Source organism: Geotrypetes seraphini, chromosome 2 (genome assembly GCF_902459505.1).
Source record: "Geotrypetes seraphini chromosome 2, aGeoSer1.1, whole genome shotgun sequence".
Taxonomy (NCBI): Eukaryota; Metazoa; Chordata; class Amphibia; order Gymnophiona; family Dermophiidae; genus Geotrypetes; species Geotrypetes seraphini.
Genome location: NC_047085.1, coordinates 521184567 through 521211129, shown reverse-complemented (window position 1 = coordinate 521211129; position 26563 = coordinate 521184567). Strand labels below are relative to the sequence as shown.

At 44.7% G+C, this 26563-nt stretch overlaps 1 protein-coding gene across 5 annotated transcripts; it reads left to right on the top strand.

The window, feature by feature from the left end:
• Nucleotides 1–292: 292 nt before the first annotated feature.
• Nucleotides 293–26563, top strand: LOC117354702 (gastrula zinc finger protein XlCGF28.1-like). Of its 5 annotated transcripts, none has more exons than XM_033932589.1 (4): nucleotides 294–443; nucleotides 1400–1526; nucleotides 20922–21058; nucleotides 22225–26563. In XM_033932589.1, the coding sequence occupies exon 4, from the start codon at nucleotides 22287–22289 to the stop codon at nucleotides 23715–23717; it is 1431 nt and encodes a 476-aa protein (XP_033788480.1). In that variant the 5' UTR covers nucleotides 294–443; nucleotides 1400–1526; nucleotides 20922–21058; nucleotides 22225–22286; the 3' UTR covers nucleotides 23718–26563. The 5 variants fall into 5 exon arrangements, with proteins under 5 accessions (XP_033788477.1, XP_033788480.1, XP_033788478.1 ...); XM_033932588.1 differs by having other exon boundaries at nucleotides 295–443; nucleotides 22228–26563; XM_033932586.1 differs by lacking the exon at nucleotides 20922–21058 and having other exon boundaries at nucleotides 293–443.

Genomic DNA, 26563 nt, shown 5'->3' with positions numbered 1-26563 from the left:
CCCTCCCTTGGGAGTCCTTGAGTTGGAACTGGAGACTTCCGGTTGAGCTACAAACGAACAGGAAGTTGTGGGGGGGGAATCTCCTACCTGGGCAGAAGCTCCTACAGGCATTTTCCTCCGGAGGAAACCCAAGAACTTCCGGTCCCAGAACTCCAACTCCTCCCGCCCACTAAGGGGCAGAAGCAGCAGAAACACCTCCTTCTCTGTCCCTTCCAATCAGTGCTTCTGACTCTTCCCGCCCCAGGGATCATTGACCAATCCGCAGCGAAGGGGGTGGAGCCTGCGAAGAGTGGCTCGGGCTAGAGTTCCGCCTCCCCTTTGTGATGTCATCCGCCTGCGATCAGACCGACCGGAAGTTTACGGGCCAGATCTCTGCTTCTGCCCTTCTCTTATCTCCCGCAGCAAAAGCAGAGAGGAAAATGCCCGCAGGAGCTTCTGCCCAGGTAGGAGATTCCACCCCCCACACCACTTCCGGTTCATTTGCAGATCAACCGGAAGTCAGCCCAGCCAGAGAAAGGCTCCTAAATTCATTTCTAACCCTACAAACTGCAAAAGCAAAGAGGAAAATACCCGCAGGAGCTTCTGCCCAGGTAGGAGATTCCCCCCCACACCACTTCCGGTTCATTTGCAGATCAACCGGAAGTCTCCAGCTCCAAATCAAGGCCTCCTGAGGGGGAAGAAAAGAACAATGGGGGTCTCCCAAAGAGAGATTCCTGTGACCTGGTTTCTAGTTGCTATAATCCTGCTCTTTGATGGTGGTGGAGGAGTGGCCTAGTGGTTAGGGCTAAAGAGAATGACCCAGGGACAAAATGGTTCCCCATCCCCTGTCCCTGCTCCATCCTCCGCTGCACAAACCTCAAACCCTTTAAAATCATAAGTGCTGGGGTTGCTTGTGTGGTTAAGGCAGAGCTTCCAGGAATGGGACAGGGACAGCGACAAACCTTGCGGGGACGGGGAAAAGTTTGTCCCCTGTCATCCTCTACTTGGAGGTTCAAGCCCAGTGTTGCTCCCTGTGACCCTGGACAAGTCACTTAATACTACCCCGCCCCAGGTGCATTAGTCAGATTGTGAGAAATACTTGAGTATCTGAATGTAAACCACTTATGCTTGTGTATAAGTACTAAATAAATATATGCATCCACATATCTATCCCCATATGAAAACCGCTTTGAGCATATCACTACAAAAAAAGCAGTATACAAGTCCCATTCCCTTCCCTCTGCTGAGCCTCAGTACTTGGTGGTTTGAAATAAAACCATGTTGTGAGGAGTGTGTGTTACGTGATAGTAAATTATATGTACTCAACAAACTTTTCCCTGTCTCAATAAGCACCAGCACTGGGAGATTTCCTGATTGATGTGATGCAGAAAATGCTGAGTGTGTTTCTGGTTTATCTCAGATGCAGGTGACATTTAAGGACATCGCTGTCTCTTTCTCTCAGGAAGAGTGGGAGTATTTAGCTGAAGAACAGAAAGAACTTTACATCGAAGTGATGGAGGAGAATTTTCAGTCCCTGATCTTTCTAGGTAAGGATTGTATTATGCTCTTTTTTTTTTTAGCAGAGAAAGAGGGGCATTTTCAGTGTGATGCCTAAATCAGTTTAGAGCAGTGGTCTCAAACTCACGGCCCACCAGGTACTATTTTGAGGCCCTCGGTATGTTTATCATAATCCCAAAAGTAAAATAAAACAGTTTATTGATCATATGTTTCTTTAGCTATAAATAACAATATTATTATTAAGACTTAGCCAAAAGGAAAGATTTATAAACTATAAAGAGTTTGACCTCATGCAAAATTGTCATTTCTTTAATAAGACATTAACTATTTTTTTCTGATGCCCTCCAAGTACCTACAAATCCAAAACGTGGCCCCGCAAAGGGTTTGAGTTTGAGACCACTGGTTTAGATGGATTGTGCATGTTCCAGAAAATAACAGAGACCGTAGCCGTTTTCAAAACAAGAAATCGTTCACCTTTTTGTTTCTAAAATGGCCATTTGTCAATGTGTTTCTCCTTAGTGCATTTATCTTTTTGAACAGTTAAAAAAAAAATGTCCAAAAGAAAATTGCACAAAACGTGCCTTGGGATGTTGGGAGCCAGCATTTTTAGTAGACTGGCACACAGACATCCCCCACAGAGAACATACAAGATCCCAGGTACACATCTCATCATAACCCCCCTTGTATGGTGAGCTCTCCAAAACCTACTGGAACCCAAGTGTACACCTCCCCAGGAGCCTTGAACGGGTTGCAATGGTAAATACACAGAGTATATGAGATAAACAAGTCATAGATTAGTTAAGACAGATAACAACGAGACTACATTTGTCAGGAGAGCTTTACTGCTAGGAAAGAGTCTTGAAATTACATAGATTATATTGAAGACCAGTGAGTCTGACCTTGGTAACGGGAAAGATGATAGAGGCGCTGATAAAGGACCGCATCATTGATCACCTTCATGGACACAAACTGATGAGGACCAGCAAGCATGGAAGATCTTGCTTGACGAATTTGCTGCACTTCTTCGAGGGAGTAAACAGGCAGATAGGCAAGGGTGACCCGGTCGACACTGTATATCTGGGTTTTCAGAAGGCATTCGACAAGGTCCTGCATAACCTACTACTTCGAAAAATTCCGAGCCATGGAATCGAGGGTGAAATACTCACATGGATTAAAAACTGGCTGGCGGATAGGAAACAGAGAGTGGGGGGTAAATGACAATACTCGGACTTGAAAAGCGTTTCGAACTGGAAATTGGTACGACAAGCGAAGTGATTAAATTTGCAGCTGATACGAAGTTATTCAGAGTAGTGAAGACACAGAAGGATTGCAAAGACCAGCAACATGACATAAACACACTAGAGAAATGGGCTGCGACATGGCAAATGAGGTTTATCGTTGATAAGTGTAAAGTGATGCATGTTGGTAACAAAAATCTTATACACAAATACAGGATGTCCAGTGCAGTACTCAGAGAGACCCTGTAGGAAAGAGACTTGGGAGTACTGGTCGACAAGTCAATGAAACTATCCACGCAATGCGCCGTGGCAGCGAAAAGAGCGAACAGAATGCTAGGAATGATTAAGAAGGGGATCACGAACAGATCAGAGAAGGTTATGCCGCTGTACCGGGCCATGGTACGCCCCCACCTGGAATGCTGCGTCCAGCACTGGTCGCCGTACATGAAGAAGGATACGGTCTACAGAAGAGCGACTAAAATGGTTAAGGGGCTGGAGGAGTTGCTGTACAGTGAGAGGTTAGAGAAACTAGGCCTCTTCTCCCTTGAAAAGAGGAGACTGAGAGGTGACATGATCGTAACATTCAAGATAATGAAGGGAATAGACTTAGTAGATAAAGACAGGTTGTTCACCCTCTCCAAGGTAGAGAGAACAAGAGGGCACTCTCTAAAGTTAAAATGGGATAAATTCCGTACAAATGTAACAAAGTTCTTCTTCACCCAGAGAGTGGTAGACAACTGGAATGCTCTTTCGGAGGCTGTTATAGGGGAAAACACCCTCCAGGGATTCAAGACAAAGTTAGACAAGTTCCTGCTGAACCAGAACATACACAGGTAAGGCTAGACTCAGTTAGGGCACTGGTCTTTGACCTTAGGGCCGCTGTGGGAGCGGACTGCTGGGCACGATGGCAACTCTTTCTCCCATCACCAAAATGACAATCTTCAGAATATTCTACTTCAGCCAATCACCCTCACTCCATATATACTGCTGAATCCTACCAGCAACATCTTCACCTTCAATAAGAGGGGAAAAAATGATCAGCCTTTGCATAGTAGTCCTTATGCCTGCAGGTCTTACCTATATGTCGATATAATGGGGCTCCCATATTCCAGCATTATCTCAACAGCGCATGTACCTCAAGAGAGCCTTGCCATGGTTGTGGGGTGGGCCTTTTCACCGGATTTTGTTTGGCTCCTCTGAAAGGCGTATTCTTCAGTCCCTGCTTGTTTGACACAGCCAATGGGCGTGACGGGTTTTATTTTGGTCTGTTTTGCCTGTGACGAAGCTTCATGTTCGGGAGCCCTCTTGTCTGCCTATGGCAGACCTTGAATGTAGTAGTTCCATGCAGATATTATGACTCTTCTGTCTCCTACCACTGTCTTTATTTTGGATCCGGCTGATGCCTTTGCTGGGTCCAATCACCTCGGCTGACCCTTCTTTGCAGATTTTTAAGCAGGGTTATGTCTGCCTCTTTGCTGTATGATCTTAGAGTTATGAGCAAGGTCTCTGATTATGCTATCTCCACCCATTGGATGCTCTGGATCAAACATTGGGCAGGAGATGCTACCTCTAAAGCTACGCTAAGAAGACTTCTATTTCAGGGCAGATGCTGTTTGGCAAGGTCCTAGATGACCTGATGGCCCCTGTGGCGAACCATTGTCCCAACTTCTTACCGGACAGCAAACCTCAGAGTTCCTGAAGATTTTGTTTGTATTTGGGATCGTATTAGAGATTCAGCGGAGTAGGAAGCAGCAAGCCTTGGGCTCTCACCCTCACCATCCACTAAGAAAGCACAATGACGCCAGGCCAGGAGCCAAGATGCTCCAGATAGCGGGAGCAGACTGTCAGCCTTATGGTCGGTCTGGTCTCAGATTGGCAAAGACATGCTGGGTGCTAAGTGTAAGCCGAGAGGGGTACAAAATCAAGTTCTGTACCCCCCTGCCAGACTACTTTGTAACTTCTCCGACCAGTCAAATGGAGAGAGCCCTCAAATTTCAGGCTCTGGTAAAAAGGCTGCTGGCTCTTCTGACCATAGAGCTAGTCCTGGATGCAGATTTGGGTTCGGGCAGATACTCCATATACTTCATCATGCTAAAGAAAGGCTCAGACAACTGCAAACTGATTCTAGACCTCAAGTTGGACAGTGTAGCCCTGAAGGTACCGCACTTCTGGTCAGTCATAGTGGCAGTGGCCCTGGGCAAATTTCTTTCCTCCCTCAAGCTGATGGAGGCCTATCATCACATTCCCATTTTCCCAGCCCACAGCAAGTACTTGCAATTTCATGTACTAAAGCAACATTTCCAGTTGCCTATGCTACCTTTTGGCCTGGCCATGGCACCCCACACTTTTACTAAGTAATATTGGCATACCTCCATAAAGCTGAGATTCAGGTGCACCCATATTTGGATGATTGGCTCATCAGAGCTCTGTCAGAGAGGTAGGCGAACTGGAAGTTTTGAGAGTGGTGCAACTCCTCCAGAATTTGGGCTGGATAGTCAACCTCAAGAAGAGTCAGATGGAACCGACTCAGCACCTGGAGTATGTGGGAGTCTTGTTTGACATCGTCATAGTGTGGCATTATCTACAGATCCTCCAGTCAATGACGACAACCTTGGGCCAGTGTGCTCATGAGACTTCTCCAAGACTCTCCTCTCTCATTGGTCCCCTCAGTTGGACTTGGTACATCAGCCGCTCCCCTGGCTTGCTATAGCAAAGAGCAGCCTGTATTGGTGGCTGAGGCCAGGTACCCTTTTCAGGGCCATGCGTCTTTGCATCACTCCTGGGAGATACGACCAATGCCAGCCTTTTCGTTTGGGGGGGTGTCATTACAACAGACATTCAGTCTAGGGGCGCTGGACTCCAGCTAAGTAGAAGTTGCTCATAAATAAATCACCTGGAACTTAGAGCCATTCATCTAATGATTCAGGCACTAGAAAAGTCTCAATGCAACTAAGGTTGTGTATGTCGACAGGCAAGGAGGCACCAGAAGTGCCCCATTGCACCTAGAAGCTCAACTCTTCCAGTGGGTAGAAGCTGACTTGTAGGCTTTCTCGGCTGCACACATATCAGGAGTCAGCAGACTCAACCCAAGGGAATGGTCACTGTCTCCACTGACATTCAACGCTATAATTCAGCAGTGGGGTCCTCCACAGATAAATGTGCCAGCTTCGGCAGTGAAAGCATAGTTACTTACCGTAACAGGTGTTATCCAAGGACAACTGGCAGATATTCTCACAAGTGGGTGACGTCATCCACGGAGCCCAGGTGCAGACAGCCTCACAAGCAGACTTGCTTGTAAACTTTAAGAAAGTTTGCAACTGCTGCACCACACATGCGCGAGTGCCTTCCCGCCTGAGGTAGGGCGTGCGTCTCCTTAGCGTCTCCTCAGTTCAGATAGTTAGCTAAGAAGCCAACCAGGGGAGATGGGTGGGTTGTGAGACTATCTGCCTGCTGTCCCTGGATCACACCTGTTATGGTAAGTAACTGTGCTTTATCCCAGGACGAGCAGGCAGCATATTCTCACATGTGAGTGACCTCCAAGCTAACCAGAATGGGATGGTAGGAGTGTTGGCAATTTTAGGAGAATAAATTTTGTAAAACTGCCTGGCCAAAATGGCCATCCCATCTGGAGAAAGAATCCAGACAATAATGAGAAGTGAAAATATGAACCGAGGACCAAGTGACAGCTTTATAGATTTTCTCAATAGGAGTAGATCTGAGGAAAGCTATTGATGCTGCCACGGCTCTGACTTTGTGGGCTGTGACTCAACTCTGTAGATGCAGAACAAGATGCAAGCAGCTAACCAGTTGGAGATGGTGCGCTTGGAAACTGGATGTCCCAACTTGTTTGGATCGGAGACAAAAAATTGAGGAGCAGATCTGTATGGCTGAGTGCGCTGCTTACAGTCCAGAGTATGAAGAGCTGTTTCTCCAGGATGAGAATGAGGCTTTGGAAAAAAACACTGGAAGTACAATTGATTGATTGAGATGAAATTTTGAAACCACTTTAGGTAAGAATTTAGGATGAGTACAGAGAACCACCTTGTCATGATAGAATACTGTGAAAGGTGGGTCTGCTACTAAAGCTTGTAACTCCCCGACTCTTCGAGCAGACATGAGAGCAATGAGAAAAAACACTTTCCAAGTGAGATATTTGAGATGAGCCAAAGCCATTGGTTCAAAAGGAGGCTTCATCAATTGAACAAGAATAACATTGAGATCCCAAACCACTGGAGGCGGTTTGAGAGGTGGCTTGACATTGAAAAGTCCTTTCATTAATCTGGAAACCACAGGATGAGCAGAGAGAGGTTTCCCTTCAGTAGGCTGATGGAAAGCAGCAATTGCATTGAGATGGACTCGAACTGAAGTTGATTTGAGGCCTGATTGAGATAAGTGCAACAGGTAATCAAAAACTAAAAACAAGGAGGTAGACTGAGGCTCCTTGTGATGAATGGTACACCAAGCAGAAAATCTAGTCCATTTCTGGTTGTAGCATTGTCTAGTAGTAGGCTTCCTAGAAGCCTCTAAAATGTCCTTGACAGATTAAGAAAACTGTAAAGTGGCAGTTAGGTTGAGAAGTATCAAGCTGTCAAGTGTAGAGACTGCAGGTTGGGATGAAGCAGAGACCCCTGACTCTGTATAAGCAGAGAAGGAAAAACTGGTAGAAGTAGTGGCTCCCTGCTGCTGAGTTGAAATAGAAGGGAGAACCAAGGTTGCCTGGGCCACCGAGGAGCTATCAGAATCATGGTGGCATGTTCTCATTTGAGTTTGACAAGTGTCTTGAGAATGAGACGGAATGGAGGGAACACATAGAGAAACTGATTCGTCCATTCCAGAAGAAAAGCATCTGCCTCTAGTCGGTGAGGAGAGTATATCCTGGAGCAGAACTGAGGTAGTTTGTTGTTGTGGGGAGATGCGACGAGATCAATCTGAGGGGTTCGCCACTGAGAAAAAATGTGATGGAGAGGCAAGGAATTAAGTGTCCATTCGTGAGGTTGTAGAAGACGACTCAGTTTGTCTGCCAGACAGTTTTTCTCTCCTTGAATGTAGTTTGCTTTCAGAAAGGTGTTGTGATGGATTGCCCAGTTCCATACCTTTTGAGCTTCCTGGGAAAGAGGGAGAGACCCTGTGCCTCCCTGCTTGTTGACATAGTACATGGTGACTTGATTGTCTGTATAAATGAGGACTATTTGATCGTGGAGAAGATGCTGAAAAGATTTGAGAGCATTGACGATCCATGCTGGACCAATGGCCTTGAGTATGGAGACCATTGAGATGAGCCCCCCCAAGCGTAGGCAGAGGAATCTGTCATGAGGACCTTCTGATGGGTGGGCGTTTGAAACAGCAAACCTCTGGAGAAATTGCAAACCTCTGGATAAATTGGAAGAGAGCATCCACCAGTGGAGAGACTGTCTCAACGAAGGAGTCACTAATATGTGTTGAGAGAGTGGGTCAAAAGCCTGCGCCCACTGAGATGTCAGGGTCCACTGAGGAATTCTGAGGTGAAGTCTAACAAAAGGAGTCACGTGAACTGTAGAGGCCATGTGACTGAGGAGAACCATCATGTGTCTCGCTGAAATCGAAGAGAGGGAAGACACTTTGTGGCAAAGTTGAACGAGAGCATCCTGACGTTAAGGAAGGAATGCTCTGAGTTGTACTGTATCCAGGACAGCTCTGATGAACTGTAAATTCTGAGAGGGCTGTAGCTGGGACTTTGGAAAGTTGATTTCAAATCCGAAACTTTGTAGGAACCAAGTAGTCCGTTGGGTCGCTACAATAACCCCCTGAGATGTGGAATCTTTGATAATAATAATAATTTTATTTCTTATATACCGCCCAACCAGAAGATCCGGGCAGTTCACAGCGAGAGAACTGAGGCATATCAGTGAAGATGCAAGATACAGTAGGAATCGGTAGGATTCCATGCTATACAATACAATAAAATACAACATGATACAATGTAGAGTGAAGGAAAGCGAAGTCATTGCATAAATTTACCAAACAATGATTTTCAGTGATTTTCTAAATTCATAGTAAGATTGGGAGTGGGCAATCAAAGAACACATCCAAGAGTTCATTCTCCCCAGAAATTTTTTCTAGCTGGGTGGCATTAAAAAGTAGCCGGGTGGGGCGGGATGGGGAAATTTGGTGGTGGGGAAAATTAACCCCCTTTTTTACTAAGGTGCGCTAGCATTTTTAGCGCGCGCAAACCCCTGCGCTACGTGGGAAAACTATCGCCAGCTCAATGCTGGCATTAGCATCTAGCGCGCGTGGCAATTCCTCCGCGCGCTAAGCGCACACTAAAACCACTATCGTAACTTAGTAAAAGGAGCCCTAAATGTATACTATTTTTATTAGTTAATTATTATTATTTTCCAATGCTCAATATGACTTCCTTTTTTAAGGTTTGACACTTGTGCCAGAATATTTTTACTAAATTTAAGAAGTATTTGCCCTCTTTCAAATGGTATAGAGGTTTAAAAAAAGGGAAAGGCGTTAATGAAATCATTAGGTTCAATCTAGCCATTTATTTCTGCATGAATTTAAAAAACTAAAAAAAAAGATAAATATAGCTCATTCAGTCATACAAGAAATGGCCCTACAGCAGGGGTGCCCACCAGTGTTCCCTCTAAGCGGGCGGGTGTTGTGAGCAAACTTTTTTCACTGTGAGCTAAAAATATCGGGCGCCAGCAAGTTATGAGCCAAATAAATATGTTGCTTTCTACCACAGAACTTCCTTACGTTTGTATGGAATCTATCCCCTTTCAACTTTAGAGAGTGCCCTCTCGTTCTCCCTGCCTTAGCTACTAAGTCTATTCCCTTCAGTACCTTGAATGTTTCTATCATGTCCCCTCTCAATCTCCTCTGCTCAAGGGAGAAGAGGCCCAGTTTCTCTAATCTTTCGCTGTACGGCAACTCCTCCAGCCCCTTAACCATTTTAGTTGCTCTTCTCTGGATCCTTTCGAGTAGTACCGTGTCCTTCTTAAAGTACCAGTGCTGGACGCAGTACTCCAGGTGAGGGCGTACCATGGCCCGGTACAGCAGCATGATAACCTTCTCTGTCTCTTCAGTCCAGCATCTGCCCCTTCCATTCACTGTCTGTCTTTCCCTGCCATCTCTCCTCCTGCCCCCCCCCCACCCCCCAATTTGGTCTAGCATCCATCATCTTCCTTCTGTTCCCCTCATGGTCTGGCATCTCTATCCTTCCCTCCCCCCTGTGGTTTTTAGCATATCTCTCTTCTCATTTCCTCCACTCAGATCTGATCATTCTCTGCTCTCTCTTCCCTTTTCTTCTCTGGTCTTCCTTCTCTATTTTCTGCCTCCATCTAAATTAAATTCTTTCTTACTATTTAGTCCCGTTTCCCTCTTTTCACTGTGTCTACACACAGCTTGTCACCCCTTTCCCTCACCCCTCCATTATCTTACTATTTTCTTCCCCCTTTATTTATCTCCTCCTTCCATCCAGTATGTGTTCTTTCCCCACTTCCATTCAGCATCTGCTCTCCCTTCTCAACTGACATCCATCTGCCTTCTGCTCTCTCTCCCTTCTTCTCACTTCCATCATCTGTCCCCTTCTCTCTCTCTCTCATCTCCTCCATTCCATCATCTGCCCCTTCTCTCTCTCTCTCTCTCTCCCCCCCCCCAACTTCCATCATCTGCCCCCCTTCCCCTCACCTTTGTGGGTCACTTTCTTTCCCCTGAGGGTGGCTCATGTCACAGGGGAAGCTTTGGCCGAGCAGAACCGCTTGATTGACAGTGGAACTTACTTGATTGATGTCGATGCTGGGGCCCGTTGCCGTTTGAAGGAAAAAAAAAAAGGTGGAAAAAAGGAACCTGTAAAGGCGAGAGGAAGGGAAACCTCCAGGACAGCTGCTTTTTGCCCTCCTCCAGCGGCCCAAGAGTTCAGACCAGCAGCGGCAGCTCTGTATGCTTTTAACTTCGGCACAGAGCTGCCCCTAATCAATAGTTTAGCGCGGTTTCATGAGGCAGCCTCGGGGCCTTTGATAGCCGGCCCGCTTCGATGATGCGATGTGGGCCGGCCTAGCAAAGGCCCCGAGGCTGCCTTATGAAACCGCGCTAAACTATTGATTAGGGGCAGCTGTGTGCCGAAGTTAAAAGCATACACAGCTGCCGCTGCTGGTCTGGAGGTGCGGAGACAAGGCAGGAGGCAAACGCGGTGGAAGGCAGGAGTCCCGGCGAAGGCAGGAGTCCCGGCACAGCGACTGCAACAGGAAGTTGCAAGTCAGCTGACGCCGGCCTTTCGTTGCGGCGGGGACCGAATCCTTTGCGGACCGGCAAGATTTTGTTTGCGGACCGGCGGTTGAAGAACTGTGCTCTACACTGTGTGCGCTGTGACGAGAAACTTGTGCGCTGCGAGGTAATATTTTGTGCGTCAGCACACCCCAGCGCAGCTTAGCGGGAACACTGCCCACACTTTTTGGGCTTACGAGCTACTTTTAAAATGACCAAGTCAAAATGATCTACCAACAATTAAAAACCACAAAGCACACTGTATGCAGAGAAAATGTGAATTATCATTTATATTCCGTGGGTTTTCAAAGAGGTCAAGTCAGACGATTCTATGCAATGTCACTTCAGGAACAACTATACAAAAATAGACAAATATACCCCCTCCCTTTTTACTAAATCGCAATAGTGGTTTTTAGAGCAGGGAGATGCACTGAATGCCCTGCGCTGCTCTCGATGCTCATAGGCTCCCTACGCTAAAAACCGCTATTGCGGTTTAGTATAAGGGGGCCATAATGCAAAATATAGACAGCAGATATAAATTCTCAAAACAGACACATTTTGATCACTAAACTGAAAATAAAATCATTTTTCCTACCTTTTTCTCTGGTGATTTCACGAGTCTCTGTTTGCACTTCCTTCTTCTGACTATAAATCCAATATTTTTTCTTTCTGCCCCTCCCCTTTTCTTTCTGTCTCTCTTTCTTTCTCTCTCCCCCTGCCCCCCCAAGCCACCATGCCGATTTCTCCCTGCTTCCAAGAGCCAGGCCAGGAATGTACAAGCGCCGGACTCACAAGACTTCACTTCCGATGTCAATTCTAATGTCAGAGAGGAAGTTCCAGGCCAGCCAGGCAGCGATTGACTGGCCCAGAACTTCCTCTCTAACGTCAGAATTGACGTCGGAGGTGAAATCTTGTGAGTCCGGCGCTTGTACGCGCCTGGCCTGGCTCAGGGAGGCAGGAAGAAAAAGATTGCCAAGGCAACACGATCGATTCACATTGCCTTTGCGATCTACTGGTCGATCGCGCTCGATCATTTGGGCACCCCTGCTGTTATGGTATCCTGTTCTGACCTGAGGAAAGGGGTTTAGTCCCCAAAAAACTGCCTTATTTCCATTTCCTATTTATAAACTTTAATCAATAAATACAATACTACTTGATTCTACGTAAAGCAACAAAAATAATTTTTTCTACCTTTTGTCGTTTCTGCTTTAATCATCTTGTCTTCACTCTTCTTTCTAGCCAGCATCTGTCCGCTCTGTCTTCCATGCAGCATCAGCCCCTTCCATCCACTGTCTTCCCTCTTTTTATGCTCCTTCAATAAACTGTCTATCCTGTGCCCCTTCTCTTCTCCTTTGTACATGATTGATTTCTGCTCAGCCACCTCTCCATTTTTCTCTTTCTGTCACCACCCCATCCCCTATGCTCTGGCATCTCTTTCTTCTCCTTTCTTTCCTTCACCCCATAGTCTGGTATCTTCCCTTCCCTGATTCTCTAGCATCTCACTCCTTTCCTTTTCTTCCATCTCTCCCTCCCCCTCCATGCTCTGACATCTCCTCCTTCCTTTCCCCCTTCCTTTTCCCTTGGTCTGGCATACTTTCTTTCTTCCCTCCATGCTCTGGCATCTCTTCCTCCCTCCCTTCCCTCCAATCCCTGGCATCTCGTTTCATTCCCTCCCTCATCTTCTTTCTCCCACCAGTTGAGTGCAGCAAGTCTCTCCCCCTCTGCTCCCTTTCCTCCTTCTGTCACCCAAGGCCTGGCGTCATGAACTTCTTCAGGCAGCAGCATTCACAATTCACTGCTGTTGCCAGCTTCGGGCCTTCTCTGTCAGGTCCTGCCTTCATGGAAACAGAAGTAGGCAGGACCCGGCAGAGAGGAAGGCCTGAAGCTGGCAACAGCAGTGAATTGTAAATGCTGTTGCTAGCCAAAGAAGTTCATGACACCAGGCCGAGCACCCGGGGCAGACTGCTACTCTCCCCCCCCCACGACCCTCCTATCTCTACCTCCCTCCCATCATGAGACTCTAAACAGCACTGCTCTACTCTAAGCAGGCTGCTTCAGGGCTTTCTCCTGCCATGATTCCCTCTGGCACGTCACTGATGAGGGAAGGAGGTAAAAGGAGGGTCGGATCGGGTTGGGGGGTGTGTGCCCGGGATGATGATGAGGCTGCTGCTGCCAGCGAATCCAGCAAGGGTAAGGCCCCAAAGCACAGCACTGGCGGGCCCCCCTTGACCATTTTGGGCCCTAGGCCTGTGCCTACTGGGCAGATCCTTTAATCCAGCCCTGCTTCCCCCCCCATATGCCCTGACATCTCTCTCTTCCACTCCATGGTATGGTATCTTCTTTCCCTCCCTTCCATGGTCTTTGCATCTCTTTCCTCCTTTTCCTGATCTTCCTTCTCCCTCCCCAATTGGGTGCAGCAGCATTTCTCTTCCTCCTCCCCCATTGGGTACAGCAGTATTTTCAGCATTTCTCTTCCCCCCCCCAATTGGGTACAGCAGAAGCAGCATTTCTCTTCACCCTCCCCCCTAACTGAGTGCAGCAGCATGACTCTTCCCCCTCCCCCTATTGGGTACAGCAGAAGCACCAGCATTTCTCTTCCCCTTCCCCTCTAATTGGGTACAGCAGCTTTTCTCCTCCCATTCACCCCCCCCCCCGTCTTACACACCCAGCAGATTCGCTACAGACAAAGGCAAGTTGCAAGTTTCCCTTTGCTGACCTATCTCCCAAAGGTCAGCGACAGAGGGAAGCTTACAACTTGCTGCTCTTGCTTACTTCAGGCCTTTCTCGTTGCCGGGTCCTGCCTTCGCGGAAACAGAAAGTAGGCAGGACCTGGCAGCGAGAAATGCCTGAAGTAGCAAGAGCAAGTAAGCTTCCCTCCGTGGCTGGCATATCTCCCGCATGCTCCGGGGCTCTAATGGTCCGTGCCGGCTTCTCTTCCCTACCCCCCCCCCCCCCCCCCCGACGTATCTTCCGGTTTCGGAGGGAAGCCGGGTTTGAGTTGCTTGCTGGGTTTTGTTTTAAGTCTGGTGGGAGTCTTTCGGTGGCTCTTCACGCTGCGCGTTAAGCAGTGGCGGCAGCAGGATTCGGCAGATGACAGCTGGGTGGGCATCTAAATTTGCTGGGCGGAGCACCCGGCTGAAAAGCGCTGGGGAGAACACTGCTCCCCGCTTGAAAGGCTGGAGTTTTGTCTAAAAAACTTTTATAACGGCAGGCTTTCGGAGTAGCGTACATGAACATGCCCGAGTTTCTTGTGTTCTTGCTTGATGTGAAAGGATTTAATTGGGAAGATAAGTATGATGGTAGTAATCCAAAGATAGCTTTATAACAGAAGCAGCTGAATTTAAAAATGACTCTAGATTCAAAAGGGAGCCAATGGAGTTGCATGTAAAAAGGAGTTATATGGTCAAACTTCTTCAGTCCAAAGATCAAACGTACAGCAGCGTTTTGAACCAGGTGAAGTCTCTGCAGTGTTTTCTTGGTTGACCCTAGATATGTGATATTACAGTAATCTAAGGTGGATAGGATGGTGGATTGAACTAGTTTCCTAAATGACACCATGTCAAAATATTTTTTTACAGTTCTTAGTTTCCATAAAATAGTGAAGCATTTTTTAGTCAGTTGGTCTTTGTGTTTCTTGAACGTTAGGTGTCGGTCTATAGTTACTTCCAGGATTTTGATATAATAATAATAATAACTTTATTTTTGTATACCACAGTACCAGAATAGTTCAGAGTGGTTTACATGACAAGAGACTGTACATCTACAGCGAAATTTACAAATAAGTCAATCAATCAATATAACTTAGCAAGTCGGGAGCAGGTAAGAAGGAGATAGAGAGGTTATAAACAAGTCAATCGGCGTGGCTTAGGAAGTCGGGTGCAGGTAGGTGGGAGGTGCAGGTAGGGAGAAGGCAGGTAGGTGGGAGGTGCAAGAAGGTGGGAGGTACAAGGCATAGTTAAAAGTAGAGTTACAAGGAGGGCGGGAATCAGAGATATTTGTCAAAGAGATAAGTTTTGATTGACTTCCTGAAAGTTTGGTAGGAGGGAGAATTAGAGATTAGAGAATGACATGGTGGCGGTTACCCGCGGCTAGCTGCGTTTAGCCGCGGGCAACCCGCTGAAATGGGGAAGAAAAAATAGTGGCCTCTGCGGGACAGGGACAAGGCCATTCACCGCCCCGTGGAGCTGTGAATGGACTTGTCCCCGCAGTGAGGCAATCAAGATCGCGCGGTCCCTGCCATCTCCCTCCCTCCACCTTATCTTAGCACTGTTCCTCAACCGCTGGTTGAATTTCTGCCGGTCCATGCAAAAAAAAAAAGCCTCTCCTTTTCCCCTGCTCTCAGTCTAAAGCCGACAGGAAATCTTTCCGACGTCAATTCTGACTTCGGAGAAGACGTTTTGGGCCAGCCAATCGCTGCCTGGCTGGCCCAGAACGTCCTCTCCGACTTCAGAATTGAGTCGAAAAGAAGACTTCAGGCTTTAGCAGCTGCAGCATTGCGGTAAGAGAAGAGGAAAAGGAGGGAGGCTTTTTTTTTTTTTTAGCAGCAGGGAGGCAGTAGGCTGGCTTTGGCTAGGGAGGGAGAAAGGTAGACAGGCAGGCAGGCTTCGGGAGTGGGGGTGGGACAAAAATTCTTGGTATGGTGGATGGGGATCATGGTTTAAAAGCTTTACCGGTTTAAAAGCTTTACCGGGTAGTCCTGCTCTAAAGGTGGGGCTAAAACCAGAATATCTACTGCATTATTGTATTCGGCCAGGCAGGCTCATCCTAGCACACTGCACATGCTGAGAATTTGCAGACCGAGGCCAGAGGGGAGGTAGTGAGAGGGACATAGGAAGGAGGCACTAGGGGCACTAAAGACAGGAAGGGGCACTAAGGACATGGGAAGGAGGCACTGGGGGCACTAAAGACAGGAAGGGGTACTAAGGACATGGGAAGGAGGTACTGGGGCACTAAAGACATGGGAAGGAGGCACTGGGGCACTAAAGACATGGGAAGGAGGCACTGGGGCACTAAAGACAGGACGGGGCACTAAGGACATTGGAAGGAGGCACTGGGGCACTAAAGACATGGGAAGGAGGCACTGGGGGCACTAAAGACAGGACGGGACACTAAGGACATGGGAAGGAGGCACTGGGGCACTAAAGACATGGGAAGGAGGCACTGGGGGCACTAAAGACAGGACGGGGCACTAAGGACATGGGAAGGAGGCACCGGGGGCACTAAGGACATAGGAAGGAAAGAGGGAGGGAATAGAAAAGGACAATTCTTGGGCCTGAGTGCAGAAAGAAAGAAATGAAAGAAAGGATACACAGACAGAAGTAAACACAACCAGAGATTCATGAAATCAATCACCAGACAGCAAAGGTAGGAAAAATGATTTTATTTTCAATTTAGTGATCAAAATGTGTCAGTTTTGAGAATTTATAATTGCTGTCTATATTTTGCACTATATTTGTCTTTTTCTATAGTTACTGAGGTGACTGAGCTTGTGGAGATGGGGCGGAAACAGGGTTTTAAAATTTTAGTCCTAGTAGTTTGCTGGTCCACAAAATAATTATTTTATTTCTGCTGGTCCACGGGTGTAAAAAGGTTGAAAAACACTGATGTAGAGTATGCCGGCTTTCTTTTTCGCCCAGCCGCACGCACGGCTGCTCGAGTTGTTGAATCTTCTCCTCTCTTGCAACTTCCTGTTTCCGGTTACGTCAGAGGAGAATATTGAACAAATGAGCAGCTGCGTGTGGGGCTGGGCGAAAAAGAAAGCCGGCATACTCTACATCTAAGGTGAGGTGGAGGGAGGGAGATGGCGGAATGCTGCAATCATTCGGGTGTCTGCTGTTTTTGTATCTCTGCCTGCGCTCACGTTCCAGATCTTCCTGCATTTTTAGTGTGCACAATTGACCTGATTTGAGCTATAGGTGAACATGGGGGACACGTCATTGAAAAGGACAAGTTAATTGATTTATTTTATGTTCTGTTTTTACTACAGGGTAGAGGCACTGAAACAGATTCTCAGTGCAGTAGTAGTAGTGGCAGGACTCTCTTCTGTCTTCATGGTGTTTCGCAGTACTGAGGCTTATATGGATGCTGCGGGGGCGGTGAATGGGATGGCAGTGGCGGTGACGGGGCGGTGAAAGGGATGGCGGTGACGGGGCGGTGAAGGGAACGGCGGTGACGTGGCGGTGCAGAGGATGGTGGGCCGGGGACGGTGCAGTGACGGGGACAGATTTTTTCCCCATGTCATTCTCTATTAGAGATGAGAGTGGATAGACATTTGTTCCATTTGCATGCCTGGAACGCCAGGGATCTGTCAAGGAATCTCTTTAGGCAGCACTTTAGGGACGGGAAGGCAAACAAGTGGGCGTTACGTGTGCGGGTGGGGCCAGTACAGACAAAGTGATCTGATAGGTAGATTGGAGACGAGCCTGTTAGGGTTTTGAAGCAGAGGCAAACAAATTTGAAGATAATCCTCGCCTCCATAGGCAGCCAGTGCAGTTTTTTGTAGAAGGGGCTTATATGGTCAGATTTTTTGAGATTATAGATGAGTCGAACGGCTTCATTCTGAACGAGTCTTAAGCGTTTGATGGTTTTTTTAAATGAGCCTAGGTAGATGATATTACAGTAGTCTAGGATGCTCAGGATTTGTGATTGGACCAGTAATCGGAAGGAGAAGAAGTCAAAGTAGTGTTTGATGGTGCGGAGTTTCCAGAGGGTACCAAAACATTTTTTAATCTGAGCATTGGTGTGGACTTTGAAAGTAAGGCAACGGTCCAGGATGACTCCAAGGATTTTGATTGTGGGGTTAATTGGGTAGTCTATAACTTGCTATTTCAAATTTTTGGCCATTAAGTTGAATGGAAGTTTCTCTGAGTTTATCATTAGGACTAGCTAGGAAGATCTTAGTTTTCTCAGGGTTGAGTTTCAGTTTTGACTGCAACATCCATTATTCTATTTTTACCAGGATATATGAGATTAGTTTGTTGAGTTCTGTTGAGAATGATTGGAGTGGTATTAGTATAGTGATATCATCAACGTATTATGTAGAATGTGAGGGGGGAGTGAAGGGTGGGAGTTAAGAACATATCATTTGTACCATTGATGATTATTAAGTGATATAATTATTTGTTAATTTGTTTGAATATATTGTTACACTTACTGTAAATTTGAAAATGAACAAAGAATTGGAAAAAAAAAAGAATGTCATGTTTAGACTTTGTAGTAAATTAGCCAAAGGGACTAATTATATGTTGAACAGTATTGGTGAGAGTGGAGAGCCTTGCGGGACTCCGCAGGAGTTTGTCCATAGAGAAGAGATGAGCCAATCGTCCAGGTACGGAAAAACCTGGCAGACCATGGTTGCGCAGAGCTGCTGCCACTACTATTAGGCACTTGATGAACACTCTGGGAGATGATGCCTGGTCGAAGGGCAGCACTCTGTACTGAAAATGATGATTCCCCACCTGAAATCTGAAGAACTTACGAGAGGCTGGATGAATGGGAATGTGAGTGTAAGCTTCTTTGAGATCCATAGAACATAACCAATCGTTCTGATCCAGAAGGGGATACAAGGATGCCAGAGACAACATCCAAAATTTTTCTGACACGAAATTTGTTGAGTGCTCTGAGATCCAAAATAGGTTGCAGATCCCCCCATCTTCTTTGGAACGAGGAAATAATGGGATTAAATCCCTTGCTCGGCTGTTCCAAGGGAACTTCCTCGAAGGCACAGAGAGGAAGCAGAGCTTGAGCTTCCTGAAGAAGAAGGGTGGTCTGCGACAGATTGGAAGGATACTCTCTTGGAGGAAGATCTGACTGAATCTGACTGAAATGAAGAGAGTAACCTACCTTGATGATAGAGAGTACCCAGAAATGAGCTCCCATCTGTGGTAAAAAAAGATGGAGACGACCTCCTATGGGTAGAGGAGAGGACAGAGGCAGTATGATGGAGGTTATGCTATGTTGGAGCAGGTCATAAGAACATATGGTGGAAGGCTTAGGCTTTGGCCTGAGGATAGAAACAAACAATTTCTCATGTTCAGACAAACGTCTTTTGGTAGCTGCCTCGATAGAGTCATCGAACAATTTGTTGCCTTGACAAGGAATGTTGGCTAGACGATCTTGAAGATTTGGGTCCATATCTACAGTGCGAAGCCAGGCAAGGCGGCACATGGCCATGGAGAACGCAGTGACCCTCAAGGAAAGTTCAAAAACATTATATGCAGATTGAACAAGATGCATGCGAAGTTGTGCCAGAGTGTTGCATAGTTGTTGATACTCTGGAAGCCGATGTTGTGGAATATATTTAACAAATCAGGCATTGTGTTGATCCAGTGCTTGAGATAAGCGGTGAAGACAAAATTGTAGTTCAACACTCTAGTTGTCATAAGCGAGTTTTGATATAGGCGACGGCCAAACTTGTCCATAGTCCTGCCTTCTCTTCCAGGTGGAACGGTGGCATAGACCTTGGCAGGATTGGTTCTTTTTAAAGAGGACTCCATGAGAAGGGACTGATAGGATAATTGAGACTTTTCAAAGCCCTTACAGTGGACCATCCTGTAGTGAGATTCCAACTTTGCTGACACAGCAGGAACGGAATATGGTGTCTCAAGATTTATTTTGAATGTTTTAGAAAGAAGACAATTAATGGGTAATTTGAGAGACTCTCTGGGAGGATGAGGCATGCCCATTTCTTCTGAATACTCCTGGGAGTATTTGGAGTCAGATTTTAAGGTGATGTTCATATCCTTACTCATCTGTCAGAGAAACTTGGTAAAGGATACCTGGTCTGAAGAAGGTCGACTTCGAGAAGGAAAAGGTGACCTTGAGGCTCCTTGCATCGCTAAGAACGAGGGTGAAGCTTCTCTGGAGTACTGATACCTGAGATCTGAGTCCAGAGATAAAGGTTTTAAATGTCAGCAATAGTGTTTTATAAGTAATATGGTGATTATTAGGGACCAAGAGGGGTGTGACATGGTCAAATTTTTTTGCATTGAAGATGATTTTAATGGCAGTATTCTAGACTATCTGTAAGTATTCAATCTTTTTCAGGAAGTCCATTTGCTTGCTTTCCACCCTATGGAGTCTAAGAAACAGGATAAAGCATTGCATTTGTTGGATGTCAAGCGAGTGCTTCTTTCGGTACATTGAGGTTACCAATGAGTTTCACCTTTTGGATCACCTTTTTGTTTTGATCAGTCATGCCAAGAAAGGAAGCTTCGATTTCCAGATGGATTAAAATTGCTATTTTTTTCTGCTTATGTGGGTTATGGTAAACAGCCACTGATCGCATTGAAAGCATACTCTACTAGAGGGATTACTGCCTCTTGGGTGGAGACTAGGGCTGTCTTGCCTGAAGAGATTTGTAGAGCAGCTACATGGTCTACTCTTCATACCTTTACCAGGTTCTATAGGGTAGACGTAGCAGTCAGGAAAGACGCCGCTTTAGGGGCCTCTGTTTTGAAGGTAGGCTCAGTGGGCCTGCCCTAGACTCTGGGGACTGCTCTGGTATGTTGCTAACTTTCAAGACCACTAGATGCATTGCACTGGAAAGAAAGATTAGGTTCTTACCTCGGTAATCTTATTTCTTGTAGACATGTCTAGTGGTCCTGAAGCCCTGCGCTCTGTATGGGCTTTGCCCAACTTTTGCCTTAGGATTGGTCTGGATTTGAAAAATTTTCTGTCTCTTAGAAGAACTGAGAGGATGAAAAAGAAGAAAAATAATCCATAGGTAAATCCTCATGCCCACACAGTCTGGCTTCAGTAGATAGGAGCTCTATACATAATTAATGATGATTGTGCAAGTTTGGATGTTATAATGTTTTTTCGTATGTTTGTTACAGAGCAGAACAAAATTGTAGTGTCGGGGATTTTTCCCTGTTTCCCTGATAAAATCACATCTATCACATCTATTATTACAGTGCTACTTGATTGCTTTTGTAGAAACCGAGGGGATCAGAGCAGCTCCCTGGGAAGGAGGTGGAGTGAAAACTTGATTGACAGTTTTCTGCAGCTTACTTGTTCAGATACAAGACTAGTGTTCAGGACCACGAGACATATCTACAAGAAAGATTACCGAGGTAAGAACATAGTCTTTCTTTCATCAATTTCTCCTAGAAGAAAGATATAAAAATAGGGATAAATGACATCATACTATATAAATTGAATAGTATTCATTATCCAGTAATGTAGTGTTAATGTACACATGTTGTAACAAACTTCTGGAAAGCCGCAGATTACAGAAAAACCTTGATGTCATGTCTTATGCTGATTTTGATGTAACAAAAATGCTGACTGTAACCCACTGTTGCGCAAAGCGCTGCTGGGAGCCCGATCTGATTTTGATTTACACTGTATAGTTATGTATGCACAGTGATAATACTGTTTGTATCCCACCTTGAACTCTGCTTTGCAAGGATTTGCTGGGATATAAGATCATGCGTGCCAGTCTCATTATGGAAGCAAAAATCGCATTGCCCAGTGTTGGACACAGGTAATATCTCGGAAACCCTTCCTGCCTTCTAACACATTATTAATACCTTCTGCGTCTCAATGGCCACAAATTTGGACTTGGAGGATGAGATATACTGTGTTGGCATCTATGAGACAAACCTGTTTTTTTCTATTACATAGAGCATTATGGACCCCTGTTCGGTTACAAAAATTGGACGCAGGGACTTTCGACCATTTATTATTCTATTGTCCATTTATTATGACTTTTTGGAAATCAGTTTGGGACCAAATTAATTGCTTATTAGAAAATCCAGTGGCATTATTTGGTATGTCAATGAGAGCAAAGAGTCAGATATCATCAAATAATAACAAATTATTACTTATAATGACTGGGGTTGCCATTCAACAAATTACTTATAACTGGAAGAACTGGAGTAGACTAAATTATAATTTTTGGTGGAATTCATTGTCATATTTATAAAATGGAAAGAGTAATAGCAGCACAGCGAGGATGTGTGGGAGCCATTAACAAAATTTTGTAATGATTAGATGTTACTTTTCACTTAATTCTACAAGTTCATTTTTCAGGGAGGGGAGAATTTTAAGTAATTCAAGTACTTGTTATGAAGGGGTGGGAAGGGAGGGAGATAAGATCTTATGATTGGTATTATTGCTGAATATTAAGTGATATTCTCAATGTGCAAATGTGTTTATGTATTATCATACCTATTGTATGTATAAAAATGAATAAAGATTTACAAAAAAAAAAAAAATACCTTCTGTTTCTAACTAGCAGAGCAGCAACTCAAACAAGAAAGGGAGAGCGAAAAGAATCAAGGAGAAGATCCTCTAGAAATGGGACAGATTCAAAGACGATCACAAAATGTCTGTGCAAATATTTCCCAGAGAACTAAGAGGATTAACACAAGGAATTGTCAACAGGAATCAGAAGAGCAGACGGACTCTGCAGAAGACTTACTGGATGGAGTCCCTAACTCTCAGAGAAATGACAAGGATCTTTCTAAAATTCCTGAGCACCAGAGACACCTAACAAATCGTAGTGATCAAATAACTTCTAAACTCTCCCAGGAAGAATTTGCAGGTATTGTATTTAATAAGGGCCTCAGTTTTCATTGTAATAAGTGTGTTAAGAGCTTCCCCTTGTTTTCAGAGCTCAAAATACACAAAAGAAGTCACACTAAAGAGGCTCGAGTTATGTGTACGGAGTGTAATAAAAGCTTCTTTAACCTTTCATGTCTAAAACGTCACCAAAAGATCCACACAGGAGAAAAACCATTTACATGTACTGAGTGTAATAAAAGCTTCACTCAGCTTTCAAGTCTAAAAAGTCACCAAATGATCCATACAGGAGAAAAACCATTTAAATGTACTGAGTGTAATAAAAACTTCTTTAGCCTTTCATGTCTAAAACGTCACCAAAAGACCCACACAGGAGACAAATCATTTACATGTACTGTGTGTGATAAAAGGTTCATGATGCTTTCAAATCTAAAAATTCACCAGAAGCTCCACATGGGAGACAAATTAGCAGGTACTGTATATAATAGGGGCCTCAGTTTTAGTTGTAATAAGTGTGATAAGAGCTTCCCCTTGTATTCAGAGCTCGAAATACACGAAAGAAGTCACACTGAAAAGGTTCGAGCTACATGTACTCAGTGTAATAAAAGTTTCTTTAACCTTTCGTGTCTAAAACGTCACCAAAGGACACACACAGGAGAAAAACCATTTACATGTGCTGAGTGTAATAAAAGCTTCACTAAGCTTTCAAGTCTAAAAAGCCACCAAATGAGCCACACGGGGTATAATCCATTTACATGTGCTGAGTGTAATAAAAGCTTCTTTAACCTTTCATGTCTAAAACGTCATCAAATGATCCACACAGGAGACAGGCCATTTACATGTACTGAGTGTAATAAAAGCTTCAATAGGCTTGCACATCTCCAAAAACACACAAAGATTCACACAAGATGCAGACCCAGACCATTTACATGCACTGATTGTAATAAAAGCTTCTCTTACATTTCAAATCTAAAAATTCACCAGAGGATCCACGCGGGAGACAAACAATTTATATGTACCGAGTGTAGCACAACTTTCACTCGTCTTTCACATCTAAAAAGACACGAAATGATTCACAGAAAGTACAAACCATTTCCATCCACGGAGTGCAATAAAAGTGATCAAATAACTTCTGATCTCCACCAGGAAGAGGGGAAAGGAAAAGAACAGAAAGAAATTGCATGGTTACTGTTCGTTACATTATAAACCGCTTTAGATGAATCTCTTCCTGAAAAAGGCAGTTAATAAATCCAAATAAATAAATAATTTAGTAGTGGTTTTATTTGTAATAAATGTGATAAAGAGCTTCCCTTTGTTTTCAGAGCTTGAAATCACACTAAAGAGGCTGCATATAAGAGTACTTGATTAAATCCTGCCTTCTGAAATATCGATAGAGGATCGAGAGAGGCCTCGGTATCTTTTCCAAAAGGACTAACACGTTTTCTAAGTGTTCTGTCTCCTGGGGAAGTTCCCTCCCTCATCCCCCAGACATCATCATAAAATGCCGAAGCTGCATATAAGCAAAGTCCCCCCTGAGACCATCAAATCTAGCTGCTAACTCATCAAATGTGGGTATCTTCCCTCCTTTTAATCCATCTCTGAAATAATTAATCCATTGATTTCCCAATGTGCGAATGCATCCCGTTCCATGCCCACTAGAAAGCGGGGTTCTCCTCGATCCCTCTTAATTTCTGTTCTTACAGTTGCCTGATACCTGAATAGAACACTTGCCTTCCAAGCAGGTCAATTGAACGATTGGTTGGGTAACATTATCACGCACTCCTCTTCCTACCTAAGTTTCAGAAAACTTGTAAAAACAAACTTGTTCAACCAATTTGTAACCAAGTCCCCTTAAGCCCTACCTCTCTATCTCCAACCGAATTGTTCCCAAGATCTCTCATGCCTCACCTCTGTATCATGCTCTCCTGTATTTTGATGATCTTACATTGTACATTCGCTGATTGTCCAGCTTTTCTTTGTTGTAAACCGCCTCGAACTACCATGGCTTTGGCAGTATATAAGAATAAAATTATTATTATTATTAAATGTCTCAGAAAGGGATTTCTCACTTCTTGTAATCTTTCAGTGTCAGAATAGGAAGCCCACAACCAACCGATGTTTCAACTTGTATTGTGTCACATAACGTTGTGCTATCTGAACCCCTGACTTGAATTCCGCAATAGATCAAGCTGGTAGTAATCGTACCTGAGCAGCTAAGTAATACCAATGTAGGTTCGGCAAAGCCCTTCCTCACCCCCCCAACTCCCACGCTGTTTATTTATTTCTATCCTGCCTTTCCCAAAGCGGGTCATTTTAAAGTACCAACATAATTAGAATCGCATACATTACAAAAATATCAAACATCATAAAGCAAACCAAGACTATAAAACTTCATAAAAATCACAAAGATGTTGAGCCAGATGTGGGTGTTTACCCTGAACCCCCACGAATTTTGAAAAACCGCGAATACGGTTAAAAGGCAGGAGAGGGCAGCTGGGGCGCCGGCAGGTGCAAAATCACTCGCGGTCTGCTCCGACCGCCTCTTCCTATTACGAAAGTCATGCTACACCAATCAGGAGCTGCTTTGACACGCAGCTCCTGATTGGTGTAGCTTGTATTTAGTACAGGAAGAGGCGGTCGGAGAATAACGCAAATTAATGAGCCCGCAAATTCACGGGGAACACTAAATGTACGAAATTCCCTGTGTAGAGCTTTGAATACTAAAAGCTAAAAGAGAACAGAGAAATGTACAAGGTGCAGGAATTTTTATTAAAAGTCAGTACAATATTGTAATCCAGAAAATGGCTCTCATTTGCATGGAGTACGGACACAATACGGTCTGTGTTTCGGAGAAACACTCCTTCAGGGGTCCAAATTATCCTATGCTTCACTAATAGAGAACCATATGTGAATTTGTGAATTGAAGGCAAAACTTCAGACGGGCTAACGCTCAGTGTCAACACGGCTAGCGAGTATGAATACTTTGAAAACTTCCTTAGGTACCGTACGCCAGTGGGAGGGTCTGGAACAGAAGCTAAAGGCGTGGCAAGACATTCATTTTAAGCACTGCTGTTCATCCCCACCCTGATATCCTTAACCCATGCCATTTCTGTAAGTCAGCTCGCACTCCTCGTCCTCAGCTATCAGATTTGAACCAGCTTTTCAGGCAGGTAGAGTAGGAGGAGTCTTCATCAAGTGGGAACAACAGGGTTTAATGAGATTTAGACAATTTATGAAAAATGGAGAGATGATTCCCTTTGTGGAATTACAAGAATTTGATCAATTACTCCCTGGGGATGTCTTCCCATACTTGCAGGCTAAACATTTTTTTTGCAGAACCAATGGTGGCTGAGGGTTAACCAGACTGAATTCAAAAGCTTGGAAAACTTATGTATGAGGCTCCAAATTTTGCAGAGGCTAATTAGCGCTTTCTAAATTTTTCATTAATGGTAAGTTCATGACCCTATGGGAGACCGACATGGGATTGAAATTCACTAAATCTGAATGGAAAAGAATATTTATAGAGGTGTCAAAACCATTTAGATGTGTCTTAATTAAAGAGAATGCTTATAAAGTTCTTACCCTTTGGTATTATACCCCTGACCGAATGAATATATGCTATATTTCTAAAAATTGCTACCAATGTTTGTTGGAGATGCCTTGTTGCTATTATCATATATGGTGGTCTTGTGATCTTATACAATGTTTTTGGTCCTCTATTATTCAATATATGTCAAAAGGCTTGGGCTTCTCTATACAATTAGATTCAAAGATATGTCTATTAGGCCTTTATAATAATAAGGGGCCTCTGGCAAATACGAATTATGTGATAGCATTGAAATGGGAACAATCAGTAGGTCCTACTATACAGAATTGGCGAGTAAAATTAATTTCATTGAAGACATTGGAACAACTGACAGACAAGCATCATGGGTGTTTTGATTCTTCTAATGATTTATGGTAATGACGGTTCAATTTGATATTATCAGCTAATTATGTCTCGACTTTTAGAGCAATGATAACCTAGCTTTGCAAGAAAAAATAATCGATGA